At 43.6% G+C, this 22,034-nt stretch overlaps 1 protein-coding gene across 1 annotated transcript in view; it reads right to left on the minus strand.

Moving 5' to 3' along the window:
* VIPR1 (vasoactive intestinal peptide receptor 1) overlaps positions 1–10,775 on the minus strand; it is a 114,230-nt gene extending 103,455 nt beyond the window's left edge. Inside the window, exon 1 of the mRNA XM_030971236.1 lies at positions 10,668–10,775. Coding sequence (XP_030827096.1) covers positions 10,668–10,745 — 78 coding nt within the window. The 5' untranslated portion in view covers positions 10,746–10,775. The remainder of the gene's footprint in view (positions 1–10,667) is intronic.
* Positions 10,776–22,034: the final 11,259 nt, after the last annotated feature.

Below are 22,034 nucleotides of genomic sequence, written 5' to 3' on the forward strand. Positions count from 1 at the left end.
TTTAACACCTGGGTATCCAAAACTTGTATAGACTTACAGTTTTACAGAAAAAGAAAAATCCAGTTGCATCATACATGAATCTAGGTATTCTACCTTCTTAGTAAGCACTGATTTTCAGGCTAAATCCACAGCAATGGCTTTATTCCTCTTTTATCCCTCAGGAAGTGTTGCTACACCTGAAAGCACCCATATTTATAAGTATAAATATATACACATATATATATAAATATCCATTTTGTTCCAATGGAAGCTGTTATTTCTCTCGCTAAAAGCTTTCCTCATCTGCATTGCACACAAAGAGGCAAAGATAAGCCTCTGATACACCCTGTGCTGTGTGAATTCCCTGCAAAGGGAGGAGAGAGAGGGGCAAGGAGGAACAAAGCTTAATTTTGCTGGAGATGCTGCTGAAAACAAAACTGTTGGAACAGCTCCTGTGCCCCAACCACAAAGCATCACCTCCAGCAGGTGAAAAATAAAGCTTTGCACAGAGAAACTCTGCAAAAAACCAAACTGTCCAAGGAGAGTCAGGGAGCAAAGAGCAGAAGGGGTGGAAAATTTACTTGAGAGGGATCACTGGAATGAAGTGCATGGCTGAGACCCCAATTACAGAGATGTTTAACGTCATATCCCCCCCCAAAAAATGCACTCAACCTTGCAGCCAACATTTGAGCATGTCAGAAATCAAAAATTCCTGGTGTAGTGGCTTGGACTCCTCTTGGTGCCCTGGAAAGCTGGGAGATCTCTCAACAGCAGTGTTTTAATCTGCCTTTGAGGATGTCAAGCAAAAAACCAGCCTCTTCTTCTTATGAAAACGGGCTGGAAAAGCCCAATAGTTCTTAAAAAGCAGGATGAAAATGGTAAAAAAAAAATACGTGGATGGAAGTGTGGAAGGAAAGAAGTGAAAAGCCCAAATGTTCTTAAAAAGCAGGATGAAATTGGTAAAAAACCCAATAGATGGATGGAGGTGTGAATGGAAACAAGTAAATTGACTCTTCTGCCATTTGCATTTTGCTTTGGAATGATCCCAGGGCAACAGGCAAACCCCAGGAGCTCTCAAGAAGGGGATCCCAAAACTCATCACCCCTCCACAGAACTCCCAGCACACGCTCAGCAAGGGCAGCAAAGCAGCCACATCATTCCTTGCTGAATTATCCGAAATTACATGAGGAAAAAAGCAGCCAAAAGTGTCAGGGACAGCTCAGGAGCGAGCCGAGCCACTGATGGTGAAGAGGATGAAGTGACTTTAGCTACTTTAAACCAGGCACAGGTTTAATCTCCACTCAGGAAACTCCTGAGTGCAGTGAACGTAGACTTAAAAAAATTAAAAAAAGAAGAAAAAATTTTAAAGAAGAAAAAAAGAAAGAAGAAAAAAGAGGAAAAAAAGAATAAAAGAAAGAGGAAAAGAAAGAGGAAGAGAAAAAAGAGGAGGAAAAGAGGAAGAAAGGAAGAGGAAAGGAAGAGGAAAGGAAGAGGAAAGGAAGAGGAAAGGAAGAGGAAAGGAAGAGGAAAGGAAGAGGAAAGGAAGAGGAAAGGAAGAGGAAAGGAAGAGGAAAGGAAGAGGAAAGGAAGAGGAAAGGAAGAGGAAAGGAAGAGGAAAGGAAGAGGAAAGGAAGAGGAAAGGAAGAGGAAAAGGAAGAGGAAAGGAAGAGGAAAGGAAGAGGAAAGGAAGAGGAAAGGAAGAGGAAAGGAAGAGGAAAGGAAGAGGAAAGGAAGAGGAAAGGAAGAGGAAAGGAAGAGGAAAAGAAGAGGAAGAAGAAGAACAAGAAGAAGAAAAAGAAAAAGAAGAAAAAAGAAGAAAAAGAAGAAAAAGAAGAAAAAGAAGAAAAAGAAGAAAAAGAAGAAAAAGAAGAAAAAGAAGAAAAAGAAAAAGAAGAAAAAAAGAAAAAGAAGAAAAAAAGAAGAAAAAAAGCAAGTACATGTGTCCCACACACATGTGCAGGATGAATGAGTTCCCCTCTCCCCTGACAAATGGATGGGGTAGAAGGTACAACAATAATCACCACATTCACTAAAAATGAGAGGTGGATGTGGCAAAACAAAGGTGCAGAGGTGTAATCCCCAGCAGAGGTTGGATCCTGCCCATTTCCAAGTGCATAAAGATGCTGAGGGTCAGCCTTGAGGCTGCTTTTCATTTTGGTGCAGATGTGCAGAGCTGTACGTTATGTCCTTTTTCTCAGGGGTGGTGGTGATCACAAGCAGGACATTTAATTTGATTTCATTTCCTTCCTGCCTGGCAAGGGGATGTGTGCTCCTCAAAGTCTGAGCTGCCACTTGGGAGAGAGGAAATAAAACCTGGTTTTGGGTAAGGAATAAAGCAGGCTGCAGGGAAGAGCTCAGCATGGAGGAAATTTCCTTCGTTTTTTTCTCACTCTTACACCACACAAGAAACCAGTTTGAGGCTTAAGATCTCCACAGAGAGGTGTCTGCCAAAGGAATGAAGTGCCACTGTATCTGTGCAAGGTGCAGAATGAGGAAACTTTAATTTTGGTGTTCACAGCATCCCAGAGCCCCAGAATCCTACAATGGTTTGGGTTGAGAGGGACCTTCAAGATCATTTCCTTCCAACCCCACAGAGCATCTGCATTTTCCCTCTCTGCCAAGGGATGATGTGGGGATATTTTTTTATCCCTCCAGGGGCCTGGAAGTGGTCAGCAGCGCTGACCCTGCCCTCACTGCTCACCCCACAGGAGCTCAGTGACCATCCTGGTCACTCAGACAGCCAAAATGCCAAAATTGGGATGTCCTGATCTGCCAGGAGAATCCCACCTGCAAGGGAGCTGCCAAGCTGAGCATCTGTGACAGCCAGTGACATCTGGGAGAGCCCTGGGGACACTGCTCAGATGTTGGTGGGGATGTTCCAGATCACCAGGGATTAATTGGAACATCTGTTAAACACAGAATCCAGGCTGGAGCCTCAAATATGCCTGTTCAGAAGACACCCAATGGATTTCAGCTGTCAAAAGGAGACACCAGGTATCGATATTCTACCCTCCAGACAAGAATTGTGTTTAAATGGATTTTTTTTTCCCTATAACTCCTGATGAGATGACAGGGATAAGGATAAAAAAACCTGTGGAGCTGATCCAGGAGGAGGAACACCCCTACTGAAAAAATAACAGGATCATGGGGGTGGTGGCTCAACAAACAGAGTTGGGATCTCTGTATTCAATTCCTTTGGCCTCTTCTCCACTCTAAATTGATGCAAAGCAATGGAGCCAGGCCATGGAACCAGCAGAGTTTATCAAAACCACATCACCCAGCTCATTAGTGAAATGTATCAAAAAATAACACAAGTTTGGTTCTGAAATAGAAAATAATCACAATTCTGTGCAAACACCAGAATTTAAGTGCCAAGCAGATTTACAGAAGTGTAAATCTCCAGCTCCCAATGCAAACAGTGAAATGGAGAGTTAGTGACTGCCCTGCTGGGAAGAAATCCACCTAATGCCACTAATGGAGGAATTCAAAGCTGTTAATATCCACTGGTGCAGCTGACTGAAAAAGTGACTGTGTTAATTTAAAATACATCAGGGTCTCTATCTAAAATTCCTGTAGAGGAATAGGGCTTTACATCCTAGAAATCCTAGATATATATATAAATAAATAAATAAAAAATAAAGAAATAAAAAAAATAAATATATATATATATATAGTCATACACACTATATATATATACACATATCTGTATATACACACACATATATACATATATACACATACATACATATACACACAGATATACACATATATATATGGGTATATATATACACCAATATAAATATTAAAATTTATAAATGTATATTAAAATATATAAATATAACTATAAATATGTAAGTATATATATACACTATATATATACACACAAATATATATACACATATATTTATATATGCACATATATATCCATATATACACAGTTATACACACATATATATGGGCATATATATACAAATATAAATATTAAAATTTATAAATGCATATTAAAATATATAAATATACCTATAAACATACCTATAAATATAAATATATAGCTAGATATATGTATACACACTATATATACACATACACATATATACATATATTTATATATACACATATATATACATATATACACATATATACATATACACACAGATATACACATATATATGGGCATATATATACAAATATAAATATTAAAATTTATAAATGTATATTAAAATATATAAATATAAATATATAACTATATATATGTATATATCTACACACTATATATATACACATACACACACATATATATACATATATATACAAATATATACATATGCACACAGATATACACATATATATGGGTATATATATAGAAATATAAATATTACAATTTATAAATGTATACTAAAATATATAAAGTATAAATATATAGGAAATAAAATATAAAATATAGATATATTTATACTTATAAAAATATAAGTATAAATATAACTATAACTATAAATATATAAGTATATATATCTCTGTAACAGTCAGTGCTGGAGATAAGATCTGCCCCAATAAAGTGCCAGCAAAGCAGCACTAATGCGAGCTCTGCAGCCTCGAGCAACCCACAGCACACATCCCTGCTCACAGAAACCTCCCAAAATTCACTCCACAAACCAACCAGCTCCAAATGGCCCAGCTGGGGGCTGATGCCACCCCCACCAGCCTCCAGCCAGGGCTGCACTGACCTCGGGGCTCTGCACCTCCCTGGCACCCACAGCACTGGGGGGCAAAAATAGCAGAGGCCAGGGCTGGAAGAGCAAGGAAATCTCACACCTGCTTGCTCCCAGCAGGTCAGGCCTTGCTCACAGAGAATATTTATTTTTGTGCGGCTTGGCAAGTATTAATCAGAGGTTCTTTGCTATTATAGCTCTCCCCACATTAAGGTTTATTCATGAGGCTGAGCTGGTTCAAAGCCCCAGGCAAGGGGATACTCCTAAGAAAGCTGAAGTTTTGGGGTGGAAAGTATTTGTGCTGTGTTAACAGCATCCTCATCAGAAGGAAAGTTACTGGTTCATCCTCAGAAAGTTGCAATTCTTAATTAAAACTCTTTATCCTTAAAAAACCTTACAATAATACAACTCCATTTTTAAAATTATTTTAATAATATAAAACTATAAAACTCGCCATTTATTAAACTATAATAGAAATAAAAACTAATAAACATCTATATACAAACAAAAAAATACCATCTCACACATTTAATCCCAACCCTAACCAAAAAAAATCCCCAAAAACCTCAACATGCAACTTTTCTTTTACATCTTCAGGAGCTTTTGGGTTTTCTAGCAGTGCTGAAGCAGCCTGGTATTGCCCCATTTAACAAATAAATGGGTTTCATAATGATGCAAGGAGCATCCAATGTCTCTGGGAGCTCATTCCCTCCTCGAAAATCTCCTTAAAACCTTCCCCTGGGCACTTCCTGAGTGCTGATGAATGAACTCTCCCTATGTCAGAGTTCTGGATACTGAGAATTTTAGATTTCCTGTGCTGACAGACTCTAACCCCCAGGAGAACACTGCATTTGACCCAAAGCCGTGGAAAAAACTTCCAAAATTGATTGATAACATTAAGATTACAGCCGTGTAGTCAATTAGAAGTGTGTAATATCACAAAATAGAAAACTTTAGAGTTTCAAGTTTTTGAATACAGTAATAGATATGGGACAAGATAGAAGTTTTAAAGGTACTTGTAGAACAAGTAGCTCCTTGTTCTTCTTTACCTTCTTCAAGAGTTTGAGTAGTATTTTGTAATTAAACAGAAAAGTCTGCATGGTGGGCTTTGAGTGATTAGTTATTAAGTTAAAAGTGAAAATTATTTAAGTATAATTTCTTAATTAAATAGTTTAGCCTTAAAAAAAACTTGTAGTGAAAGATTGTGAACCGTTTTGTGCCTTGTTAGCGAAAGAATACAAGACTCCCTGCTGTCAGACTGTATCATAGATAAGAAATAATAAACATCTAAATAAAAAGAATAAAAATAATAAATTATTACCTGATGATAAATAATCTAATAATTAGATAACAATAAATTATCTGAATAAAAAACATCTACTTAATAAACTATCCTCTCAAGTGCCTTCAATCCCAACCTCAAGAGAAGTAGAAAAAAATCCCAGGAAAGGTGAAGGATGTGCCCAGAGAGATGAATCAGCCCAGAGAAATCCCCCTCCTGCTCTGGGCTCTCCAGTCACCTCCAGCTCCTTCAGTCTGTGCTTTTGGCCCCTGACCTGGGATGTTTTCTTGGCTGCATTTCCTAGAGTTTGATTCTCGCAAAGCTCTTTCCTCTTCTTTCCAACACAGAACAGAGAAAGTTGATGAGAGCAGGGAGTGGGGCTATATTTAATCCCACAGCCTTTCCCAGGCATTGGAAAACCACAAATCCATGTCCCCTGAGGCAGGGTGATGCAGCAGGGGAAGTGACAGCAGTACAAAAGTGACACTGCCACACTGGTGCTGACCTGGTCTGAGGGCAGGGTGTCACCTCCTGCATTCCTAAAACCCAGCTGAATCCTGCTCCCCACCAAAGCCTGGCTTAGATTTTTTTATTCTGCACAGAGAATCTGAGCCCTTTCCTGAATTTCAGCCACTCAGGGTGTGACAAATCTCCTCCAAGTGCACTCAGGTCAGACTTAAAAAAAGGATCATCAATTCTCAGGTCTCGTTTTCCACAGTGTCTGGTGCCCTTCCCCAGGCTGCCAAGAAATGGGACACTTGATGCTGAACAGGGAGATCTCCCTCCTGTCCCTCTTCCCTCTGTTCCAAAAGATTTGTGTCTACACAAATTCTAGCCCAAACACCAGAAAATTCCCAGTCCTCCCAGACTATCAGCAGATCATGTGGAAGATTGATTTTGACAAGTCACCAGTCTCCCCAGTTGTTTCTGCTAGAGACCATCTGGTAAGGGCAAAAACCTCTCTATTTTTTCTCCTTTTTTTCCCTCCTGAAAATGAATATAAACTCTGCATGTTTGCCATTTCTAAAGCAGCCTTGCAGCTGAAACCTCTCTCCTGACATTACTCACTCAGTCTCCACTTGCAATTTGCCAAATGTGCAGAGCATCCCCCACTTCTGCATCCCCTGCCCTGAACCCTCATTGGAAAGCCAAGTGTGAGAGGCAAAAAACCACTCAAAAACTCACTGTGAAACACTGAGAACAAAACGATTTGTCAGCCTCAGGAGCCACCACGGGATGAAAAGCAACTCACCTGTATTTGCATTTGTATCTGGACCAGCCCCTCTGGCTCTCACACCTCTCACTGAGGGGCTGGAACCAGAGGATTTTTAAAGTGTTGTAAAAACGGGGAAAATGCACCTCCACACCCAAAATTCACAACCCAGGCAGCTTTCCCTGTCCATGGTCCCACCTGGCTCCTGCTGCTGAGTGTGTGGTAAAAATCCCTTTTTAAATAGCACCCTTTTGAACTTTCTGCTTTTACAGCCCATCCCAATTCCTGGCTGGCTGTCCTGAGTTTCCCTGCTGGACACAAACCCCTGGGCTGCAGGGAGAGTGTGATAATGATGCTGTGAATGCCCCTGCTGTCGTGCTGGTGAGTAAAACACAGCTTGAAACAGCTCTAAGTATTTCCCCTAGCACGTTTTTTCCCCTCAAGATACTGTTCCCCCCCACTATTTTACAATTTTGCCGCCTTATGCCCTAAGTAAGAGCTCCCACAATATTACTCTTGCTGATTCTGTGTCCTCTCTGAAAACTTCATAGAGAGGCTTTCAGAGCTACCCAGACACAGGGTTGGGCAACTGGTTCTCCTGAATAAAGTCAGTCATGCATTTATACAAGCAAAAATGGAATAAATCATATACCCAGTGATACACACAGGGTTTGTGGCAAGGCCTTTGTTAAACACATATTGTTATTGCTAAAGGATCTTTGTGCTGGGTGCAGGAACTGGCCTGGAGGATTCCAGTGAGAACCTTGTCCTCTGGCCAAAACCAGTGGTTGTTTTGTTTGAAGCATATTTATGTCACTTCACAGATTCTCAATCAATGACAGGAGGAAAGAGACACAGACACAGCTGAAGTGGTTGTTCTGATTTCTGTGGAGCTCAGATTTCACTGATTTTCCACACTGATCACATCTCCTGATGAAGAATCAGATCTGAGTTGTTTTATTCTTTTCCATCACAAACCTACTTCAAGGCTGGAACAGAGCAAAGCTCTGAAGAAAAGCACAAATTACACCAGCTGGGCAGATTTGGCTAATTCAAGGAGCTTGAAGTCTGAAGGCACGTGGAATCCACCAACTGCTTCAAATTATCCACATCTCATGTTCTAGACACACACTGGGAGAAAAAAAGAAGTGTCTAATTTGTAGCTCTTCAGGCCAAATTATCTTAATTACACCCCTAAAAGCAACACAGAAGAACCTAAAAGGGATTATTGTGCATTTACACCACTTCACCACCATTAACACTTGAATTCCAATTTTTCCAAGCTGCCCCTGGTAGGAGGGCAGGACTTTGGTGAGCGTGGCCTGACGACCTCGGCAAATGAGATCTGCCCAATTCCCTCCTCTCCACAGCGTGCAGGATGAGAGGTGAAAGTTTATAACAGCAATTAGAAACCACATGGCTGCAAGAGTTTTATGGTGCTGAACTTGTTGATCAGCCACTTGTTCAGAGGTTTTTTTTTCCCCAAGGACGTACCAATAAAAATTATCACAAGAAAATTAAACAAAATAAACCCAAACCAATCAAGCTCTGCTGAGCCATCACGGGTCCCAGAGCTGGGCTATGACTGCAGAGCTACTTTTGCTTTAAAAATCAGCACCAAATCCAGGTTTAAGCTGAGGAACAAACCAGGATTTTCTCCAGCACTGAGGCACTTCAGTATTAGTCACCTTGCAGATCAGTGCTGATAAGGAGCATGTGAATCTTTTTAACCCACCAGCATGAACCAGATCCCAGGAACATTAACAACAACAACAGAATAATAAAAGGGTTGGAAAGGAAGCAGTGACAGGATTGCACCCAGTCTTGTGCTGCCCCAAAGCTTTAGGGGTTTGTGCTCATTGATGGCAGCCCAAGAGCATCACCCTTGCAGGGTGAACTTCAGCAGCCCTGTGACCTCACCCTCTGCAGGATCTGGCCCCAGAGGAGCCCCTCATGCCAACAATCTTTAAAGAAATGGGAATTTTGCCAAGGGTTTCAGTGGAAGCAAGAATTGGAGCAGCTCCAGCAGCTGATGAGAACGCTGCCCCCTTCTCCTTTCCCCAGCTCCAGCCCTGGACACTTGGGCTATTTTGGATCTTCCCTAAAGCAAGCTTTGTCGAATCCCAAGAACTGATCGCCTGGTCCTTTTTTTTTTTTTTTTTTAGTACTTTAATCCATTTTCCCAACCTGTTCATCCCCTAAGAAATTCTTTGGGAATGCAGATGGGTGAGGGGCTCATGGCGACAGCCCAAAAAAAATTACAATTAAATCCATTTGTTTCATTCCTTGTGGGACAAGGGGAGAAGAAAGGGGAGAAGGAAAGGGAGACAAGTGATGCACTGACACATCTGGGTTAACTTCCACTCTCTGAGGCTCAGCTTGCTTGGTCTGACTCTGCTCTAAGACCAGGCTGGATGATGCTCTGAGCAACTGGTCTACTGAAAGCTGTCCTGTCCACAGAGCTTTGGAATCAGATGCAATTTATTTCCAACCACCCTACAATTCTGTGATGGTTCTGTGACCACAAGCACTGTCACCAGCCCAGCAGAGCAAACACGGGTGACTTGCAATGGATGGTACACCCCAATTGTGGTGGGCAACCTCACCCAGGATGCTGGGGAGGCAGGGAAAACAGCCGTGGGAGGAGGTCACACACGAGAGGAAAACTCAGCCACAGCCAGCACCAAATCTCCCCCCAAGCCCAGGCTGCTAAATTAAAACCAGTCTCGTTCTAAATCAAACCCTGCGAGGAAACGAGCTGCGAGAACAAAGCCAAATCAGGGAACTGCAGACTCCCTGAATGGTCTGGGATGGAGAGGACCTTAGAGACCCTCCAGTTCCAGCCGATGCCACGGCAGGGACACTTTGCCTGGCACGGGAGCTGAGCTGTGCGTGCAGGAGCCGTGCCCTGTGCCTGCTGGCACGGAGGTTCAGCTCGGCTCAGCTCGGCTCGGCTCGCACGTGTGACTCCGTGCGGGGCAGCCGCAGCTCCAGAAGGAACAAACCCGCTTTGCTCAGCCTGCCCCGAGACATCACGGACCCGACAAAGGGGAAATCACACCCGGCAGGGACACGGAGCCCTGGAAAGCGGCTCCGAGCTTTGCCCAACTTCTGGCAGCTGCAGGGAGCGCCCATCCCGGAGCCCCTCGGGAAAACCTCATCCCGTTATCCCGTTATCCCCAGGTGTGGGGCGAGCACTGCAGGCACTCACCGAGCTCCCGAACAGAAACCAAAGAGAACCGAAAGCCACCAATGACAGCGAAACGCGGAGCCGCTTGCGGAACAAAAATCCCCAAGGGAATCCCTGCAGCTCAAAGGGATCCTCTCGCTCCCGGAGGGAACGCGCACCTGACCCTAAAGGCGAGCCGAGCGCTCGCTATTTCCCGCATTCCCGCGCACGGCGAAAGGAGCAGATCCTCCCAAAGTTGCCCGAAGTTTGCCCGAGGCTCTCCCCGCTCGGTCCCTCACTCATTAATTCACTCACCGCGGCCAGCAGGCAGCCCAGCAGCGGCACGGCCCCGCGCAGCCCCGAGCCCCGCATCCCGCCCGAGCCCCGCAGCATCCAGCGGGCACGGCAGCGGCAGCAGGAGGAGGCACGGGAGGAGGAAGGAGGAGAGGAGGAGGAGGCAGCGGCTCCGAGCCCGCACCGCCGAGCCCGCACCGCCCCCGCCGCCTCCTGCGCGGGGCGGCTCCGGCACCGCCCCCGCCCGCCCCAGGTACGGCCGGGCCCGGCAGCCCCGGCCCCTTCCCCCTCCCTTCCCTTCCTTTTCTTTCCTTTTCACCCGGCTTTCCTTGACCTTTATTAATTTTCCCTTCCCCCCTTTTCCCCTCTTCTTTGTCCCGTTTTTCCTTATTGCCCTTTCCTTTCTCCTTTCTCTCCCATTTCCCTTCTTGTCCCCCTCTTCCCTACTTTTCATTTTTTCCCTTTATCTTTTTCCATTCTATTTCTTTTTATTTCCTGCTTCTTCTTTTTCCCCCTCTTCCTCTTCTCTTCCCCCTTTCTCTCCTATTTCCCACATTTCCTTTTCACTATTTCCCCCTTTCCTCTCTCTTCCCTTTTTGCTTTGTCTCCCTTTTCATCTTTCTTTTTCTTTCCCCCTTTCTGTCCTTTTTTTTTTCTTTTTCTTTCCCATTTGCCCCTTGTTCTCTATTTACTGCTTTTTCCTTTTCCCCCCTTTTCCTTTTCCCCTCTTTTCCCTTTCCTTTCCTTTCCTTTCCTTTCCTTTCCTTTCCTTTCCTTTCCTTTCCTTTCCTTTCCTTTCCTTTCCTTTCCTTTCCTTTCCTTTCCTTTCCTTTCCTTTCCTTTCCTTTCCTTTCCTTTCCTTTCCTTTCCTTTCCCATTTCCACTTCTGGGAATGTGACCCAGCGCTGTTGGGAAGGGAAAGGAATGATTGATTGAGGCATTTGGCTTCCTCTGAAATAACTATTTGGTAAGAAGTGGTTAAATGGGCCAAAAATCCCAATTCAGTGATCTGTATGTATATTTTCCCCGGAAAAAAAAAAGCAGAACAATTCCATGTTGTAGGTCACTGACATGGAATTTCTGGATTTCTTAGATCGGAGGAACAGCTCAAGACCAGGCTGACCTTCATTTTTTAATAAAAATGTGGAAATCCTTCTCCTTTCCAGCACACTGGGCAGCATTTCATTTAATATTAAGGGCAATGATCCTTTCAACTCAAGACAACCCTCGGGTCTAAGCTTGCTTTAGTGTAGAAAGCCAAATAAGCCCTATAAATAAAGGTAAAAATAAGAAAAATAATCCCCTCCTTGCTGCTCCTTTCCCCCCAGCCCCACTAGATTTTCAAGCTCCAACAGATGGACAGATTTGTTGTTTTGTAAAGCACCTGCTGAAGAAAAAAACGAAAATCCTCAAGGAAAGAAACCAAAATCCTCATATTTTGGAGGCCCTGGAGACAGTTCCCTAATTCCAGGCTCTTCAATTTACTGACACAACCAAGAAAAATGTCGTTTTTAGGGAAAAGGTTTAATGGTTAAAAATCCAAAGTTATATCCAGTCTTTAGCACTTGTTAGCAAATCACTAAACCCTCCACTTTTTAAAGCTAACCTGCAAAGGGTGAGAAAAAAAAAACAGTTTAGTGTTTTCCCCCCTACTTTTCTGAAAAAATGTGAATTAATTTGTATTGAAAATATTTCCCCCTTTTTTTTTGCATTTGATATGAAAAATCCCCATCCTCTCCCTTGTTTCTCATCACAGATCTGAGGGCGGCCTATAACTGCCAGTGTAAAAAGAGGGACAAGATGTTAATTACCTCAATTAATTGTACAGAGGTTTATAAAGCTATATAAAGCTCAGTTTGGATCCTAAAATAACAGGGGCAGAGCTGATCAGCTGGTCACTGCATTCCCCCACTAACTACAGCCACTCTGGGTTTCATTATTTCATTTATTAATGCAGCCTGAATGCTTTCAAGAAACCTGTTAAGGATAAATTTTGGGGGAAAGGAAGAGGGGAGTGAGGTATTGGTGGGTGCTGCTTTTTGGGTTCTTTGCAGAGAGTAAATTTGGAGGATTTGTGTTCTTACAGGAAAAGTCTGAAGCACATTTTGCCCTGTGGACTGTGCTGGATCAAGGTCCAGCTCATTGAGTGTCCTGCGGTTTTGCTGTGTTGAGGGTATGGAATTTTGGCAGAAAATAACCCTCTTGTGGTGCTGCTGGTCCTCAGGCACCAGAAGGGCTGGGTTTAATTCTTGATTAAAACCAATTCAGCTCTCAAGTCCGGTCCTGTTCAACAAGAACTTCCACAGATCCACAAATAGTTCCTTTTCAACACCATAAATCTGGTTACATTCAATGAAGGAGGAGAGACACAGCCCTGAGCAAACAGAGCTATGTTCCCCTTCCCTTTTTTTTCATTTTTCTTCATACTTAATTTTATCCAGGCTCCTTCTGTACTATAATTTTTGGCCTTGCCAAAAGGTTGCAAAAATCCCGTGTTACAGGTGTGTCTTCATTTGCATCCTTAGGGGTGTGGAAGTTAATATGCAAATGAGTATTAATGAGGGGGTTGACTACTTTCAGTGAGAATTTACAGTGAATACAACAGGTAAAATAAACATTTTGCTCCTCTTTCACCCTTCTGTGCCTCACTGAAACAGCATCAGGCTGTGGGACCTCTGCCTCCCTCCAGACATCATCCTGTTGTCACTCCTTGCTCTGGCCAGGTGCAAGATAAAAGAGGGAAAATTCATGTTTTTCTCATCAATTCTTCCCCAAATTCAGGTAAGTCTCTAAAAAAATCTGATCATTTTTTACAAGTGAACTTCACAGCACTTGTTTGATTTGAACCCACCTCCTGCTTGTTTCATCCCATGCGCCCAGATCCTACCCTGCCTGTATCAGTGAAATCAAATTCCCTTCTCCACCTGGCTAAAAACTCTGTGTCAGTGCAGGCTGAAAAGCCCCAAACTCTCTGGAGCCTGCGCCATGCCTTTGGCATCTTTCTTTGCCCTCTTCTTATCCCTGTGTATCCTCTTTAAAACAAAAATATGTGCCTGAAGAATTCAAAATGTCAGGTTTATGGCACAGTCTAGTGCTGGTCGTGGTTTAAGCCCTCATTTTTCCTTGGGTGGGTGGGAACAGGAGAATTCCCAGCTGAATTACTCAGGTATTACCATTCCAAGGTGTATTTCCCCCAAAGCATGGCTCTGAAGCAGCTCAGCTTCCCTTTCCTCTCTGCTGGTGGGAGCTTGGTGCTCACCTCACTGGGATTCCATCCAACACCTCCCTGCAAAAGTCTTTCCTGACCTTCAGGGCTGGAAGGTGGCAGCTGCTTGGTGTTGAACAGCCTCTCAGCTAATAAGTTGATATTGCAGCCTAGAAAGTGATTTTTTTTCTCCCCTGATCTCAGCTGTGAACATTTTGAGAAAGCCTTGATCTAATTCCTCTTCCCATCAGCAGCAGCACAGTGATCACTGTCTTGGGCTGGTGCATCTTCCCTGGGCCTGCTTTTCTTCATTACCATTATTTAACCCTCTCCCTCGAAGATAATTAACATTTCTGCTGTGGTATCCTTCACAAAATGGCTTATCTCTCCCAGGGCTGCTTGGGGAAATGTCAAACAAATAAGAAATTTTTGGTGGACACTAATGGCAGAGGTAAATAAAAGCAACCACATTGTTTCCTGCCCATATTTTTTTTTTCCCTGCTGTGCCTCTGGCAATCAGAAATGCAAAGACTAACAGCAGTGGTGTCTGGAAGGACAATATTTGAGGGCTGATTCATGCAGCAGTTTGCTGCAGGCTGGATTTGCTGTTCTGTGCCCTTGTTCCCCGTTTACCTTCCTCTCCAAAGCCAACACAATGCATCTGTTCTGCTTTCCACTGCGTGACTTTATTTGAATGCAGTAATAGCATCACATTCCCTAAACAAGCTGCAAAATGAATTCCTGTGCATTATTTGCATTGGGGATTAGAGACAGGCAAACACTGGCCGTGGTGTTTTGCAAACAGGACCATTCCATCCACCTACAGGACTCCATTATTTGCAAAATGAAGCACAAACAATTGGTGCTTTCCTGTGGTTTAAAGCTCCTTTTTCAGCACGGGCTGGAAACACCAGAGTGGCCCTAGGGAAAATCTGAAGTGAGTTGACCAAAACCCAGCAGGGCTGAAAGATCAAACTTTCTTCTCTTTCTGTCCCCAGCTGTCCTCAAAAGTTTTCCCATGAAGTTCTGGAAATCTCCACCTGTTTGATGACTAAAGCTGTGAGGGCACCAGAGGTGGATATTTCATAAAATATCTGAACAGCAGGAGTGGGATATTTAAATTAAAAGGATCTACCTGATCCAAGCAAGCTAAAGTCTTGTCCTTGATCTCTGGGGCAAGGGCAAATTATCCAGTTGCTGATGCTCACCTCACTCTGGAAGCTAAAGATAGCAATAATTACCTACCCAACTCCCAGGAGAGTTGAGGATTAATTGCTTCATAGTATTCAACATTTATTTTCACACAATCAAAGCCATTGGGAGCAGAAAAAAAATAATCTTTGCAATTGCTATTACATATCCACAGGGGGCTATCCAACTCACAAAATGCTTGGGTAAAACAGTTTTCTTAAAAAATAATTAAAAATAATAATAATCTTACTTGTGTTTGGGCAGAAAAAGAGAAAATCTTTGATTTAAAACAAACTGTGCAAACAAACTAACAAGCAAGAACTTTCTGCAGCCTGGGGATGGCAGGGATGGAATGAATTCAGGTGAGTAGCAAACCATGCGTTATGAAAGCAGAGCTGTTTACACTGGGAACATTGCAGAGCTGCTCCAGGGCACACCACGTGCCCAAGGCACAGGGGAACAGGGCACCTCTCCCTCCTTTCTCCTTGGGGCTCTGCAGAGCCAAGGAGGACAGAGCAGGGGGCCAGGAGGTTGTGAGGACACAAAGCTGCCCAGCACAATCCTCACTGTGAAAAACGCCAATCACTTGTTTTTAAAATTTTAAAAGTTTCATGGTAATAAAATGGTTATAAAAAAAGAAATACAACTCGAGTAATAATAATTTGGACTATTTGAATTAGGACAATATGAGACAACAAATACAAAGAGTTATGGGTGTCCGGGTACCTTTTTCTGGGCAGCATGAGCCTGAAAAGGACCCACGTTAACAGAGGATTAACCCTTAAAAGCAACAGCCTGTTGCATATTCATACCCTTCATACATGATGCATAAATTCCATTCAAACACAGGATTCTGTCTGGTCATCCTCAACTTCTTCCTCCGAATCCTAACAGCACCTTTGAGGTGGGAAGAAGTTCATTTCTTCTGATAAGAGAGCAATAAATTCTTTTTCTCTGAAAGATTCAGGTGTCCTGTGGCTGCTATCTCGCTGCAAGTCCTTTCTTTAAAAAAAAGTATCCTACATAGCATCGTTTCTATTTTAACAATTTTTATAACCTAAAACTGTATTTAACACACTAAAGAGAATTAATGCAGCATTACTTTCTAACACAACACATATAATATTCATCTTAATATTTTGCAAAAAGCTAATCATAAAATACATGCATTTTTCACACTCAGCATGGCTACAACCACATTTCTTAAAATCACAGCGCCTGGCAGAGGCAGGTTCTGTCCCAGGTCATGGCCACCGTGCAGAAACATTTTACCCTGACTACTGAGAGATTTTTATCTCCTCTAACACTCACTGAGAGTGGTTTGGCAGCAGGAGAAGGCACAAGAAGCAGGGAAACCAACACAGTGATTGACACCAGAGATTACACAAGCTAAATAAAAGCCTGGGCTAAAACACGCTCCAGAGAGGGAGATAAAGCCTGCACCTTATCATTAGAGGATGTGACACAGTTGATGCTTTTGTGGAGGAGGCAGGAAATGGAACATTTTACACAGCCTGGCCAAATGCATCACGGAGCTGCTCTGCACAGAGAGGATTGGCTGCTGGTGTCCACAGAACTAGCCCCATTTTCTTCTGACTGGGTGATGAGAATCTCTGTTGTTAAAACAATGAACTGTTTTTAATTGCTTAGCAGCAGGAAAGAGGAATTTCTAGAATATCATTAATTTTTGTGATAAATGTCGTGAGGCTTGGTATAAACTGACAAGTACAATAAAGAGTGAATAAAAAATTCAGGGCTCTTCCCAAGGTTTCTGCTTGGACTTGCTGGTGGCATTCAGGGACATGGTTTGTTGGTGGACTTGGTGGTGCTGGGTTAATGGTTGGACTTGATCTTAGAGGTCTTTGCCAAGCTAAAAATTCCAAGATTCTGTAAATCTATTGCTCTCACAGATCCTATTTCTTATCCATCTTTGGCTTCACCGTGGACAAAACCTCCAGAACCTCTGAGACTGATGTGCATGATCTACTGAAACCATTTTTGAGAAGGCTGAACTGCCACATTCACTTCAGGCAGGGTTGAAGAGGAAAGCCCTGATTTCAGAAATCAGCATGTTCATTAAATTCATGCAGTTAATGAAGATCTGCCTGATCTATGGTTTGTGGTCTGGGGCTGCTGGAGTCCTGAGGGGTTCAAAGAGCCATGGGGAGAGTGGCTCTGACCTGTGCAGAGCCAGATGCTGGGAAGAAGGTGGAGTAAACAGAGAAAATGCTCAGCAAAGCATTTTTGGCCACACTGTGGAGCATGATCCCATTTTTCACACCTGCTGGGCTGAGTTGCTACTTTCTCTTTTTTAACCCAAGTGAAAGGTGCAGCTGAAATCCAAAGCACTGGACATCCACCAGGACGCTTTTTGGGATTTATCAGTCACAAGAGTGAGTTTTTCTCTTTTCTTTTCCACTCCTCTTCTGAAATGAGCAGCAAGCTCAGGGTCATTTCCTCTCTTGCCTGCAGAGAAGGAGATCTTTCATCTCAGCAGCCTTGGTCTGTTCAGCTCTGTCCAAGCCAGTTGCTCTCACACAGGGCTGGGCAGCCCTACCCCATACCTGGACTGTGCCAGATTGCTCCTGAAGGCATCAGTCAGGAAAAAAACCCACAAAAATCACAAGGCTACGGCTCAAACATGGTGATAGAGAAGGGGGAAGCCCTACCCCATACCTGGACTGTGCCAGATTGCTCCTGCAGGCATCAGCCAGGAAAAAGCCCACAAAAATCACAAGGCTACGGCCCAAACATGGTAATAGAGAAGGGAATAAACCCCTCTTTTCCCTTCAAACTGAGGGATTTTTTTTGCAGCTTGGTAAGAAAACACCTGAGCCTGAAACTTGCTGTTTGTCTATCATCTGGACTCTGGTTGTTTCCACAGGATAAAGATGAAGTCAGAGGCTCTGTGTGTGGTTAGAGGGAAGGAATATGCCCGGTTGAGGGCTCCCCTGTGAGCTCATTCTCCCACACCCCAAACAAACCAATGTCACTGCAAAGAATCAATTTCTGCCTCTGCCTGGTTGTGCTTTTGGCAGTTAGGGAACACTCCTTGTAAGATTATTGATTTTCCTCCTGCTTGTTTAGCTGGGATATCCCTTGTTTCCAGCTCAAACCTGCTCTTCAAAATCCTCCTAGCACTAAGAAATGAGAGCAGTCCTGCTTTTCCCTTTTCACTCAGCCATAATCTCTCAGAGAGAAAGAATCCAAGCAGGTATTAGAGGGCTGGGAGCTCTTCCTCCAGCCCTCCTTGTTATGAATCAGATTTAAAGCAAGCCTTTCTGCCTGCTGCAGTTCATTTCTGCTGCTTGAACTGATGAATATCCCAGCGTTTGTGCTGCTCATTTGATTCCCTTGCCTGATGCATTCCTTACATATCTGCTGCCTCCAGGACAGATTTGTGCAAGCAAATTAAGCATCCTCACTATATGTCAGCAAAACATTACATCCACTAATGGAGGGAAGTGTTATGTTCTAAGTCCTTTCAACACACATGAAAAATAAAACTCTGTTTCTTAGGGGGAATAAGAAATGACAGCACATTCTCCTGAATTAATGCTGTCTGGGAAGAATTTGTTGCACATAAATGTAATTTTCCAGATAATTTTGAAGGGTTTTTTTTTTTTCCCTTTCCCTAACAACTCTTCTTTCTTTGTAAGCAAAAGGTAGTTTCATGCCCACAATCTGCCAGACTGACTGTACAAAGCAGGGAAACCCTCTCCTAATCCAGACTTAAGTCGTGTTAGATTTAACAGGATTGGCAACAACTGATTTTCCATGCTTCCCTTCAATTTCTGACAGAGCAAATGGCAACGACAAAATATCTCTAAAAGTCCCTTTCTCTCTTTCAGTATCAGAGGTGGATGAGTGAATGAGCTGAACTGGGTGGCATTACCCTGATACCTGTGAGTTGTGAGCCTCTCCAGGAAGTTTGGCACTGGATTTTTCAGGAAAAAAGAGATTTTTAAACTGAGGATGCTGCTGTAGTCATGCAGAAAAAAAAAAAATCAGGCATATAAGCACACATTTCCCAAGGAGAGCTAAACATTATCCAAGGAGGTGCCATAACATAGGCAATAATTCAGGGAAGTGAAGCATTAGGCTTTTAGGGAAGATGATTGAATTTATTGAGCTTTCCTGACGTGCAGGCTCTGTGCTCGTGCCTCCTGTGTTACCTGGTGCCTCTGAAAGGGATTTCACGGAGAGGTGAGTGACCTTTCTGAAGGGCACAAGAGCTGGGGACTGGATTTTACCTCCAAGGTGCTGCCTTGAACTCCCTCCTCACTCGCGTATCAAAGGCTTGGCACAGCCCCCGCCAAGTTCACCGGGGCTCAGCGAAGCTTAATTTGTTTTAACAGAAAATATGACCCTTGGCATTTGTAACATCAATCTTCTCCCTTATCTCTCTATTTACACTCAGCCCTCTGTGTTTTTACAGCATCTTCTCCCCTGGTTCCCAATCCCCTCGGAACAGGGCAGCTTTTCACGTTTGTGCCGCTTTTGGGTCAGCAAACAAGAACTTTGGCTGGGGATGGCAAAGAGCAACCACTCCTGCTCCACAGCTCCAGGCAGGGAGGGAGTGGCATCTGTGCACTGGGTTTAGCTCCAGTCAGAGTGTCATGGTTTGAGGCTGGCACAATGCCAGTGCCCCCACGAAAATACCTTCTCCCTGGTGTCTGCTGTGAGATGTGACCAGGAATAACCAAAGCAGGCCTCCACTTAGAAATAAAGAAAAGTTTATTAACTAAACTACAAGAAAAAAGAAACACACAGGGAAAATGAAAACCTCACAAAAACATTTCCTCCTCCCCTCAGCAAATTTCCAATACAATATACATCTATCCCCCAAATCACCAACTCTCAGTCCATCACCACCCTGTAGATAATCAATTCTCAATTCATCAAGAGGAGAGGAGTCCTTCTTGCACCATGGTGACCTCTTCCTTTCATGTCCAGTGCTCTCACCACTGAACACGGACCAGAGCTGCTTCTAGGGTAGTCTTTTAAGGATGCTTTGTCCCATTCCAAAAAGGGCACAGTCTCTCCTTTGGGACCCCTGTCCCCCCCAAATTTTGTCACCTCCTGGGGCTGAGGGGTCTCAACACTGAACCCTCTTGGTTCTGAGCCATCGCCTCCCCCTGGATGCAGTCTCTGTATCACAAGGAACATGGTTTTGTCCATGGCTATACAAAAAGAGTCCAGCATAAGCCACTCCATCATCTCTTCCCACTAAGATTCTTCTCCATTCTTCCCACATCTCTCACTGGCCCAGACCTTCATCACTTGCCCATTTCCTTCTTCATCCTCCACGCCATCTCCCCTCCAGGAAAGGTCAATGCTCTGCAAAGTTTTCATTGTCCAAAAAGGGGTTAAAAGCTCCCACAAGTGGCCAGACACCTCGTTTCGCCAACCCCCTTCTCCGCAGGCTGGGCTGTGCGGCCCGCACAGGATATCAAATTTCAAGATAACAGTCCCAAGCACATTTTCTCTCTCTCTCTCTCTCTCTCTCTCTCCCTCTCTCTGTCTTCTGGGGGTGGGGAGGGGAGCTGCCCGATGGCTCCCGGTGTCTCTCTCTCTCTTCCACCCTTCCACACTCAGGGTCAGGCCTACCTCTCCCGGCCACATGGCTTTCCCCTCCCGAACTCTTCCCAGGCGAAACCCAAGAGAGCTTCCCAGGGGAGAGCTCTGCTTTTTAACCCCTGTGTTCTCAGAGGCGTATCCAATGCCCCAGTGGCCAAACCAGGTGCCAATATTAAAATCTGAACACCTAGTGGTGACCACAACATATCCCAGAAAACCTACTTCCTCTCAAACCACGTCAGCCTGAGAGCTGGGCTGTGTGCACCTGGCAGAGGGAAAATTGTGGATGCCATGGGACACAGAGAGAGAAATGGCCAAGTGTTTCTCACAGCAGCTTGTGAAAATTTTAGGGAGTTGTAAGGATGTGATCACTTGTTAAATATAAACAATCTGCAGGTGGTGTTTTTGTACTTCATCTTTCTGTTCTTCTCAAAGATGGTGTATGAGGAAGGTGTTTTTGTTAACTAGCCAATCAAATAGAATGTATGGTATCACTCTATAAAAACCACGTGGTTCTCTTGAATGAATCTTTTGCTTTATCTACAATATTGCCTCCCACCTGTTCCTCTGCCATTCTCAGTGCAAGAGTGACAAAAATTATCCCAGTGCCAGTGCTGAGGACAGCACCAAGCATCAGGGTGCTGTCCCATCACAGGCTTGGGGGATTTTTGCTCTCAGGCAGGCAGTTTTTGTATTTGCAGGGTGCCCTGTGGCAGGAAGGAATGATGAATCTGACTCCATGTTCTCAGAAGGCTAATTTATTATTTTATGATACTATATTATATTAAAGAATACTATACTAAACTATACTAAAGAATACAGAAAGGATACTTACAGCGGGCTAAAAAGATAATAATGAAAAACTCGTGACTCTTTCAAGAGTCTTGACACAGTTTGGCCCCAATTGGTCAAAGAGTCAAAACCACTCACAGCAGAATCCAATGAAACAATCACCTGTGAGTAAACAATCTCCAAATGTGAGCACAACACAGGAGAAGCAAATGAGATAAGAATTGTTTTCCTGTTCTCTGAGGCTCCTCAGCTTCCTAGGAGAAAAATCCTGGGCAAAGGGATTTTTTTCAGAAAATATGAAAGCCACAGGCAGTAATATCAATTACTTTTAAAATATGACTCCACTAAGATCCTGTCATCTTCAGGCATTCACAGCAGGATTTCCAGGAGAAAATGGGGGTGATGGAGGTGTTTTCACTGGATAAATGTGGTGATGGAGGTGTTTTCACTGTAAAACATTGCTAAGAGCAGCTGGGCTAGAAAACTTCCAGTGTCTGTCCCCTCTTTAATGGGATTAGGTCTCTTAGGGGGAATTTAGGCAGCTGTGCCACATCTCCCTCTGTCTGGGGAGGTGAGTGGGCTGGACTCACTCTACAGTGAGTCATCCCCATCTCTTTTAA

This window comes from Camarhynchus parvulus, chromosome 2, assembly GCF_901933205.1.
Source record: "Camarhynchus parvulus chromosome 2, STF_HiC, whole genome shotgun sequence".
NCBI classification, from domain to species: domain Eukaryota; kingdom Metazoa; phylum Chordata; class Aves; order Passeriformes; family Thraupidae; genus Camarhynchus; species Camarhynchus parvulus.